An 11,349-nucleotide genomic window follows, 5' to 3' on the forward strand; every position below is an offset into this window, starting at 1 on the left:
TACTCTGTGTAACGATCCATTGCTGACTGCATATCTCGACGATATATTGCTCTTTGTGAAACGTGGACTGGATCAAAGTCTTTCTCCCAGACCTCAGCTGTATACAAAATAAAGGTTGTTTCAAAGCAATAAGTAATTCAAGTTATTAAAAAGACATTTTACAATTTGATTAATATCAAAAGTTTGAATAAAGGAGTTAAAAAAAAGAAAAGTTACCTTTAGGAACATATGTTCCCTGTTGTAGGCCTCCACCAGCCTCAAAATTAGGTGCTTTATATTCTGCCAACTAAAATAGACAATTATATCTTTATAAAAGTCAAGCACAAACATTACTATGTTTGAACTTTTAAGATTGCAGATTTATTTAAACCCAAATATTGCAGTATATACAAATGCCAATTAATCTAATAGCCCCTCTATTTGCTTAAACAAGTGTTGAAAATAAAATATTAACTTTGATCATTTTGAAAGGTGTAATTATATTTTAAGAAGTTGTTTAATAAAAACAAGTAAACATTTTTTTGAAAATGATGCCATTTAATTATAATATTATATAATGATATAATAATATTATAAAATATATAATTATAAATCCATTATTTACAAGTACTGTCTCTATGGCTCCCTTTCTTTACTACTGTATTAGGATAAAGAGATAAAAGCTTGAACACAGTCAAGTTCTAACCTTCTGTAGTGTTGGCTCAAACAATTCTTTAGCCAGACCACTGACACCAGTCCTTTCTGGCATCAAATCCATCAACGTGCTGTGCTGCCTGTCATTCATACACAACAGTGAAGCCATTTCTTTTCTGATGAGATCCTCTTCACTTATGCCTTCAAAACATTATTTCACAAAAAACAACAGATACTTTACTAGGATCTAAGTTTTCTAAATAAATATAAAAAAAAACAAAGATACCTTAAAACCCAATAAGAGTAGTAATATTTGCAAAGATGATGTAAAGATTTTAAAATATAAAAACATTGGTAATTACTTTAATAAAAAAATAAATTCATTATTGTATTTTTTCTCATTGAAAGTCTTACATTTGAATTTTGTTCAACATTAAGTTGTACTTTGTTAGTACATAGAAAGTAAAGTATGCCTTTCAGACCTTGAAATCCATGGGGCAGAGGATGTAAAGGTCATCTGCATCTATGATCAATGGTTAACAAGTGTCATGTGGCCAACACAATGATCAACTGCGTTATTTTCCCCAACTAATGTCAGGCACCCGCAAGAGTTGCAATGACTCAGGGGTGCCTTAAAGGTCACAAATTTTAAAGTCCATCTTCACCGAGATTCCAGCCTGGGACCCCTTGGTGCGGAAGTCTAGTCTTTTACCACTCAGCCACTACGCCCTCTTTGTTAGTATTGTAATAACTGAAGGGAGGCAAATCAACGAGACATAGATGTTTATTTACATGGAGACATCACAAACACATAGGACATCTGCCTTGAGCACAGCATCTTCATCTCGGTTCTAGACTTGGGCGGAAATCGTTCTCTTTCTCTAATGTCAACATCCTTCCTAGTCTAGTCACTATCTTGGATGGCAGTGTGCATGGCGGGGTTATAACAGTATATAGAATATAGTTAAAATAAATAGTTATGTATTTACTCACCTAGATAAGTGTGTATTCCCATTAAAGCTGAAAAGAGGCTTAGAGCACCCTCTACCATAGATAACTCTTGCTCAGGTTCCATCAGTATACCAATATGTGTTGGCTCAGGAGAATAAGACATCCAATTTAGAATGTGAAACCTATTTTTTTTTTATAATAAAAAGATAATTAAAAATATAAAAAAATAAAATAAAAGGTAAAACATTAATCTTAACTTTTCCTTTTTACAAAAATTGTTTGCCAGATTATTTAATATACTATTGACTCAAATCTACAGACAAAAGTTCATTGTCACTAATATACCTGTCTAATACTGTAGTAATAAAGCAATCAGGGTCAAGTTTTGTAGCACACAGCTGAAACATTTAAAAAAAGATACTTTTTATGGCATGGTATTTAAAAAGAACTAAACATATTAAACATTAACATTTTAATAGTGATTAATTATTTTGTATATCATCTGTTATAAAAAAAATCAAACCTGCAGAAGATATAAGTCAGCGTCTGCCATGGAGTAGCAGAAATGACACTGAATGTAAGTCATAGCCTGACCTTTGATTTGAATTCCGTTTCTAACCCACATCCCAGCATATATCTGTGCCATGCAAACCTTTAAAATATTCAAATGTATATGCAATTTAAAAACTTTATAATTGTTGACATCATCTGACTCAAGTAAGGCTACACCTTTTATTGATAATAAAACTCAAAATTATACCATGTGTATACAATTTTTATATGGGCATTTAACATTAAAAACTATGAAATAGTTAAAGTCAAATCCAGTGATTAAACTAAATATATAAAATGTTAAAAATTCTGTAAGATTATATTCCATATACCTGAATTTGTAATGGATGCATCATGATTTTCTTTAGAGTTACCTCATCTGGCAAGATGGAGTCAAGGTCAACATCATGATACTTTACAGCTGTCATTATGAAAGTTGCCAGGTATCTATGCAGTGGTATGTGGAAGGTCAGTTGGTATGGGTTGGGCTAAAATAAAGAGTAAAATATTTCTATTTTAATTTTATAACATTGTTATATGTTGGAAACCAAAAAAATACAGTTAAGCAAAATTTTAAAATGAAACTACTTACACATTACTACTAAACAACTAAAATATGTGCAAGTTCAAATATTTCTTTGTGATGCAATCAGAGAGTTAATACAAAGAGAAAATACTCCCTGTCTTACTTTCATAGCTTCCTTAAAGTTGATGGCTTCAAACCAGTCTTGCAATGCAACAGTTGCAGATTTGATCATGTCTAAAACATAGTGTCTGGTATCCTAAATATTATAAAAAGTATTTTACTAGAATGAACACTGAAAAAGATAAGATGGGCAATATATCTAATATATAATATTTGAAATGTGTAATTTTGCTTTATGGTCTTGCACAGTGAGGTCATCTTGAGAGGAAGACATATCTTACTCATTCAATCTCAAAACAACAGCTTCTACTGGATATGGTTTTGTCTTTAACCTAGGTGATCAAGGAAGAGAGCAGTCTTTTAAATAGCTACAAGGACCATCTGTGGCATACATTTAGTACTCTTTTCTTCATTTGCACCTTTATTATACTCTACTTTTTCAATGGTATGTTATATTTTCATTAGCTCTTCAAACCTAGCAATGACTTTTAAAAAATACAAGTTGGACAGAAGTTTTTCCCTGAACTCATTACTTATTTTTTTATGGACAAAGAAAAATTAAATATATCTATATTTAACCTTTAAGTTGTGTTTAAAAAAAACAACCTACTGGAGTTTGACAGTGCATCAGCAGTGACCACATAGGTGAAGCAGATATCTCGAGCTCGGCAGAGAAAGCAGCATAGTAAGTGTCAGGCTCATATTCCACATGTTGACTCAGTTCTCTAGTGTTCAGGTTCATACCTGTTTGACAATTTGGACAATAAGTAAATTCCACTACACTGCAGTCTTTATCTTTCTACAATCATTATGTATATAGTTTTGTCTTATGAAATGTTTAAATCTTAACTATATACAAATTTTAGAAATTAAGTACAAAAAAAAAAAGCAAACTGAAACATTAATTAATAAATATATTTCTTTAATTACAAAATGTCAGTTTAAAAAAGAACACAATGCATCAAACTCAAAAGAACATTTTGTAATTCCTTGTGATTTAAAGGTTAAAACATGAAGTTACCCTGCATGTCATTCAAAAGGTCAAGCCAGAGATTAACCAGTTCAGAATCTCCTAAAAATACATGTGCAATCTTTCTGTGGGAGAGGACATTGATCAAATCACTAACCACTGGCCAATAACAGTGATCCTTCATTATTTCATGTTCACAATTGACAACACAATGAAACCTTGACTTCAGATCAGGATCTAAACAAGACGATCAGGGACTAATTAATACATACATACGACTAAGAAAAATGCATTAAAAAAAATAACTTTTACATAACATATGTACTGATATGTTATATATACAAATAGAAAAAAGAACTTTAGAAATGCATGAGGTGCCCTGACTGAGCTCCCCTATGGTGCAGACTATCCCAAGCCCAGTGCAGAAAGAGTCCATACCCATTTGGTTCTAATTTTGCACAGCTAAGAGCAAATTTTGACCTGTGCTGAGTATCACAGGTGAAAGTGTGTGCATCATGTGGTTTACACATCAATGTTGCCAGAAAAATGTTAACAAGAAGTACTAGTAGTTTTGAATATCTACACAGGAGAATAAATTTAAAGGAAGATAATTCATTTGAAGTTGGATAATATTCTTGAACTTTTGGTTTGAAAAAATGTATATAGTGGGGTCCGAAAATCTGTTCACTCAATCTTCATGTTAAGTCTGCTTTTGTGAATCTATTTTATAATTTGAATTGTAAAGTGTATTATTGTGTATTATTTCCATTTCCACACATTTCTATTGTAACAGTGTGAATGTACACAATTTCTTACAGTATTTAGGTTGTCAAAAAAGAATGTAGTATGTATGTAGTAAGTTGTTATGACCTGGATATTTGTCTGAATTTTAAACCAGATGTTGACATTTAGGAATATAGAAATGAAATAAGGACTAAGTATGCAAGTAAATGTTAATATGTATATAAAAAAAAAGGACAATACTGATTAAAGCATCGCATTGCTGTATGACCCTGTTCAAACAAGAAACGGATATAGAAACTCTAGCCACAGCCATCACCATAAAAGTAAAATAAATAGATTAATTAAACTCCAAAACTTAATTTTGTTTTTACCTTCCAAGGAACTGACTATTTTTATGCTCTGAATCATGCTGGCAAGACTTAGAATGATTATTAGAAGGAGATTGTGGTTTTCTGTTAAATGTACTGCCAAATTTTCATTGCTGAATAACTGAACACTGATGTGAACTATCCTGTTGGCTACAGTTGACCTGTCTTGGGCATCACTTAGAACAACAGATATACGGGAATAATGCTTCACAAAGGCTTTGGCAAATGCTTCCTGTTATTGATTAAAATGATTGTAACATTTTAATTTACGCTAAAAGAACATAAATTACAAACTACTGCTCAGGACATGCACCACAATGTCTAATTATTATTTTTTGCTTTTGTTTTTATAAGTTGTGTATTTGTGACCTTTGCCTAAGTATGTTGACATAATAATCATTTCTGACCCAAAAGGAGTTCTTCGTACCAGCCTTTGTCAATATAAGCATGTTGACTTCATCTGTCTCACTTAATTCGTAGTATTTAAATGATATTCAACAAAAAACAAACAAAAAACTATTTAAGTCAGTATTTTTATTAATGCATATTAAATAATAATGAATTAATGTAGTTATGTAAAATACATGCAAACCTACCTTATACAAATCATCAGGCAATAGGCCAAGTAAGAAAGTTACCAGCCTCTGAGGAAATTCATATCTCATGACCCAGAACACAAGCTCTTCAATGATGGTACTATAATCCAATTTCTGGGACATGCCAGGTTTATCTGCAAAATAATTTCAAACCCTTTCATTTTTAACAGCTATATTACTAAAACACAATGACTAATTTTAAGCAAAAACAAAAGTTAAATTTAGTTGCAATGAGCAGTAAAAATAAAATATTTGTAGTAAAAAAACAAAAAATAGTGAAAAGAAATAACTATAAAAATATAGTTCATGAAAATAGATTTTACCTTTATACTTGTCAAAGTGAAGTGGATAACGTAGACCATTGCCATTAAGAATTTCTTTAAAAGCAGTGTAGTTATCCACTTTACCTTCTGAAACTTGATCTGAACGTACTGTAAATTGAAAGGCTCCAATATTATATTACAATATTATAATTGTTACTTAAAGTGTGATGGTATGAGACAAAACATGACCAAAAAAAAAAAAAAAGAAATTAATATCACTTGACTTATTTCTGTGAGCCCTCCAGGTTTGCTTGGGCCTGCCCACTTATCTATTTCCTTGTGGATTCCAATCTAGTGCTTGCCTTGAAATATGCCAGTTGGTTTTCACAGGGTGTGTCCTATCCAGCTCCACTTTTGATATTTATTATCTTTGGCTATTGGTTTTTGCTAGGTTCTCTCAAAATATTGACAGTATATATCTTTTCAAGTCATCTAATTCACAATATCTGGCATAGGCTACTATTGATGAAGGTCTCAAGTTTTTTAATATTTGTTTTCATGACTTCATGTCTTGAAAATGTAAACTTTTGTTTAACAAATCTAGAATTCAAAACTATCTTGAAACCGAACAAAATGAAATAACTTTTCATTCAAAGTTTTTTTTTCATCTTCTTTACAAAAAAGTGTTCTCTTCTCAAGCTATAAATAATATCACCTATTAGATACAAAGTTAATTGTATGCCAGCTTAAAAGCAAACAAGATAGAAAAGAATAAATAAGGCAGAGAAAGGTTTCAATATAAGTTACTAACCTGTAGATTTTGCATAATGCGAAGGATTTATGAGTGCTTGAGCCATAACTCTTCTCATTGCTGCTCCCATGTCACTAAGTGACTGCATAAAGTTCAGAAAATGTTCCAAGTCATTGATATTCAAATGATAAGAATTCCTACTAGTCCTCACTAGAATAAACAATAAAAAAGTTAATTTGTATTTTCCAACAATTAAACTTACAGGTGTTTATTTTTTTCCTTAACAAAAACCAAGAAATCTAACCATGATAAATTAAATGAACCTTTCTGCAAATAAACCCAAATCTGCCATTAAAATAGCTAGTGTAAAATATAATAGTGTCATTTTTAGTTAAAAAGCTACCAATATCATACTTCTTTAAAATTAATAGTACACCCTACAGAAGTCTAGAGACTTTTTATATTGCCAGGATTTACCTTGAGATAAAAACTGTTCACGTAAATGGTATAAGAGTCTTATGAACAACCTTGGCACCATTTCTTTAGCAACTGCCATTAGCTCTGCTGGAGCCTCAGGGTCAGACTTATTTTCTCTGTGCTCACCATGACGTGGGCAAAATCTGAAAAGCATTTTGGATACCAACATAAAAAAAATATTATAAAAACATTTTATCTTATCTTATCTTATATGATACAGATGTTACTTCAAAAAAAGAGTTATGGTTATGTACACAAATCAAGTTAAAACATCACAGTTTCTTTTTTTAACATTAACTATATTTACTAATAATATACATATTTCTAAATAGAAATAGTTCATAGCAAGCTCATAGGCTTATGTCTGTAAAATTTAATTATTTAATAATAATATTGTCATTCATGTACTCAGAAGTTAAGAATCAGATCATAAAGAAAAACGTAAAGTGTGTGATAAAATGCTTTACACTTGACTGAACAGAGCAGACTTTTGTTTAACAGGCTAGAAAAGTAGATGCATGCCATGTCTTCCACAACATTGTACAAATTTTTGCTCTAATCATATATATTGTTTTTTGTAATGTACAATTGTAAAGGGAGGTGAGGTGGATGAGCGGTAAAGTGCTTGGCTTCCAAACCAGGGGTTGCAGGTTCGAATCTTGGTGAAGACTGGGATTTTAAAATTTCAGGTTCTTTGGGCGCCTCTGAGTACACCCAGCTCTGATGGGTACCTGACATTTGTTGGGGAAAAGTAAAGGTGATTGGTCATTGTGCTGGCTACACGACACCCTCATAAACCGTAGGCCACAGAAACAGATGACCTTTATATCATCTGCCCTATAGACCACAAGGTCTGAAAGGGGAACTTTTTACAATTGCAAAACAAATTTCTTCACTGATAATAAAGATTATTATTATTATTATCATGTAATATATCATGTTCTCTATTTACCCCATAACACTCAAATCATGAAAAAGGATATTAACTCTTTCTTTCCTAACAGACGATACCAACGTTGATTCCACCAGAATGTGGTAAATAATTACTGAGAGAAAGAGTTAAAAGAAAACAAAATGTGACAAATTCAAACATTACCCTTCAGGTCTCATTACACTAGAATCTCCACAATCACAAGCACCCCCCGCTTGGCTACGAAACATGTTGAAGTCGTGACCCTCGTGGTTGCCAGCTTGGAAGCAGTCAGAGCAGATGGACATACAGGGTGAAATCCCACACGTGCGACAGCGGTACGCAACAAAATTTGCAGTCCACACAAGGCCACACATAACAGAGCTGTCATATTCTCTAACTGAAATAGAAAATTTATAAGTTGTTCAAAATTGCCTGTAAATTTATCAATATTAACAGACCAAAGGTAAACACATACAAGAAAAACAGGAAGGAAAAATTCTAAGAACATTCTATTGGAAATAAGGTCTGGCAATTACTTTCCTTAAAAAGGTTAAGAAAACAAGTAAAGTTGTAAAATTCCATTTAAAAACCTTATGGTTAAGAGGGTACTAAAAGTTGTGCAATCTGTTTTATGAGAATAAATGATTTACCATATAGCTGTGAAAACACCCCATGACAAACTATTTTAAATTTTATAAAAAAAATGTCAAGTACACTAAAACAAAAACAGCAGACTATAGAATATTTTTACTAGTAAAAATACTGACATACCAGAACTCTATTTGAAATCTACAGGCAGCTATTAAACCTATTAAAAAATTAAGTACCTCAAGTTTATTTTGATACTGCTGTTTTGATATTGATTAAAATATACATTTTATTTATTTGTGTGTTACTCAAGCTGTGATTAAAAATTAAAATAAACTTCATAAAATCTTATAAATGATCATTAGTAGAAAACAAACCCAATTAGGGCAACTGTTTGAGAAAAAACATTCATAAAAAAGCTAAAAAGACTTAAGAAATAAAAAAAAAACACCTTCTGAGTTAGCATCTTGTGATTTTACCATCACAAGAGAGATACAAGACATTTATTACAAAGACAAACAGACACAAAAACTCTTTGTTCACCTAGCAATCAAATCATTAAATACAATTCAACTATCTGATATAAACATTTCACATGTAACTTTTAGTCAATCTGGTGTGAATGTATATTTTGTTTTCTATAGTTATAATGTTTTATTTGGTGTAATAGGGTTAGGGAGGATTAATAATTAATCTCAAGATTATTTTTACCATTTTATTATTATTATCCCTTGACCAAAATGGGAATAGCTCAGTACTTCTGAACAACCGAATTGGAGAAAGTTTTAGAACATCCAAAGGAGTGTGGGAAGGATACATTCTCTCCCAGCTCTTTTCAACTTATTTTTTGGAGCTTATTATAAAATCTAAAAGGATTTATTCCTAGCTAGACTATAAATTTCCAATCTCAGGTTTGCAGATGATATATATCCCACTGAAGAAAATGCAGACCATGTACAAGATCTTACTTTAAAACTGGATGCTGCTGCTAGAGCAGTTGGCAACAGAAATTAGTACTGAAAAAAGCAAAATATATTAGTTTGTGGTAGAGATAGTACAAGATGTTGCATATAGCTGAATGTCCAAACATTAGAAGAAATTGACTCATTTAAATACTTAGGATAAACGTAACAAGAGAAGAAGGATTAATAAGGAGATAAAAACCCATTTAAGTTTGGAATCCGCTGTTATGAGTAAACTGCAGAAAATCTTGAAGCGTAACATCTGCTTCCAAGTAAATTTAAAACTGTATTCTTCGCTAGTGGTCTGTACTCCTTGGTTGTGAAAATTGTACACTCAATGCTGAGGCTGAAAGAAGAATTCAAGCCTTTAAGAATAAGGGCTACAGGAAAATGCTGGGTATCAGATACCAGGAAAATAAGACCAAGATGAGTTTGTACTTTTATAAGTCAACACTCTGGCTGGCAAAAAGGAGGAACTCAATACTGTGAAGAGACGAAAGCTGAGCTAGTTCGGTCATATTGTATGCCATTACACAGTATCAAAAGTCATCCTTCAAAGGTACAGTGGTGGGGGCATGAAGAAAAGGTCGTCCAAAGAAAAGGTGGCTGGACAATGTAAAAGAATGGACCAACCTTTCTCTTGAAATTTTAACAGCTATTGACCAGGAAAAGTGGAGAAATTTGGTTATGCGAGCTGTCACATCACCCTTACAACAAAAGTCAAGGGAAGATGTTTTGTGTTATCTTTATGTAGTCTCCCAGTGTTTTCACATTTCTCAACTTTTTTCTTATTTTTTTGTGTCACTCTTCTATTAGTCTTATGATGTTGATATTTAATAGAGTCATATGTAGAACCTCTATGTTTGTGATTTAAATCATTAGTGATAAAATACAATACTATCTAAAAAGGATCTGAAAAATAAGCAGTGAATTGCAGTGAGACAGATCTTTAATAAATCATGATACATGCATAAAAATAAGCCATTATTAATATATCATCTATGATAATGTAATGATGTAATGAAACAAATACCTCTAGTGACTCTAGTGGCTATATGCCTATAGTGCTATAGTTAGACATGACTAAAGACTAAAGAGGTCTAGCAAAACACAGCTTCTATTATAATTAGATCTAGTACCTTTTTTGGCAAAATCTTCAAATGTTAACCCTCCTGCTATGATCCATTTGCAAAAATCTATACTTTCAAAGTCATCAATTGGTTTGTTAGGATCAAGGATAGTATCTAAGTGATCATTAAGTGGTTTGGTATTGTTGGACTTTGAGCTTTCTTCTTTAAGATACACAGCTACAGCACGCTTTTCTCGTTTCATAAGTGTCATAATCGAGTTAGAAACAGTTGTATTGGTACTTGATGCACTGCCACTTGAATGGAGACTGATTTGTGACTGCGATTTTTTTGATGAATCATTGACATTACTTTGATTATTAGGATTCCCAGAAGAAGCCATTACTACTGGATTGTATGGCCCGTTGAATAAGTGATAACTTTAAAAAATAAAACTAAAGATAAATCTACATTTTCTGTTCAGAATTAGATTCTAGAGTCTGGATATCGACTAGTTTACTACACTGCTTTAAGTGTTGCTGTTGAACCTCCTAAAGGATTCCATAGTTTTTCAGCTGTCAACAATAATAGATCTAGAAATGGTTTCTCTTTCTGTCGAAAGTTACCGAAAATTTTTTGTATGGACTTTGAAAAGAAAAAGATACAATTAAAAAACAACAACAATTTTCTAAATTTATATCTAGAATTTCTGAATATATTTTAAACTAAAAAATCATCAATTAATAATAGTAAAGCTATAGATCTATATAGTTAAGTGTTTTCATATTGAAATATAGTCTATATATTTTTAAAAAGTAAACTTTTATGTACCGTATTATTTCGACAAATAGATGAACTTTAAAGAAAA

The 11,349-nt window shown here is 31.6% G+C and overlaps 1 protein-coding gene across 2 annotated transcripts in view; it reads right to left on the reverse strand.

Moving 5' to 3' along the window:
* LOC106078171 (E3 ubiquitin-protein ligase ubr3-like) overlaps nt 1-11,087 on the reverse strand; it is a 29,973-nt gene extending 18,886 nt beyond the window's left edge. For both annotated transcript variants that reach the window (XM_013238962.2, XM_013238961.2), the window contains exons 1-17: nt 10,554-11,087; nt 8,048-8,261; nt 6,952-7,094; nt 6,535-6,684; nt 5,784-5,891; nt 5,461-5,594; nt 4,868-5,096; nt 3,804-3,989; nt 3,393-3,526; nt 2,826-2,918; nt 2,469-2,624; nt 2,108-2,236; nt 1,930-1,982; nt 1,627-1,766; nt 686-834; nt 217-286; nt 1-97 (exon numbers count right to left, since the gene is read on the reverse strand). In XM_013238962.2, coding sequence (XP_013094416.2) covers nt 1-97; nt 217-286; nt 686-834; nt 1,627-1,766; nt 1,930-1,982; nt 2,108-2,236; nt 2,469-2,624; nt 2,826-2,918; nt 3,393-3,526; nt 3,804-3,989; nt 4,868-5,096; nt 5,461-5,594; nt 5,784-5,891; nt 6,535-6,684; nt 6,952-7,094; nt 8,048-8,261; nt 10,554-10,884 — 2,516 coding nt within the window. In that variant the 5' untranslated portion in view covers nt 10,885-11,087. The remainder of the gene's footprint in view (nt 98-216; nt 287-685; nt 835-1,626; nt 1,767-1,929; nt 1,983-2,107; nt 2,237-2,468; nt 2,625-2,825; nt 2,919-3,392; nt 3,527-3,803; nt 3,990-4,867; nt 5,097-5,460; nt 5,595-5,783; nt 5,892-6,534; nt 6,685-6,951; nt 7,095-8,047; nt 8,262-10,553) is intronic.
* Between the last annotated feature and the right edge of the window lie 262 nt (nt 11,088-11,349).

This window comes from Biomphalaria glabrata, chromosome 1, assembly GCF_947242115.1.
Source record: "Biomphalaria glabrata chromosome 1, xgBioGlab47.1, whole genome shotgun sequence".
Lineage (NCBI taxonomy): Eukaryota > Metazoa > Mollusca > Gastropoda > Planorbidae > Biomphalaria > Biomphalaria glabrata.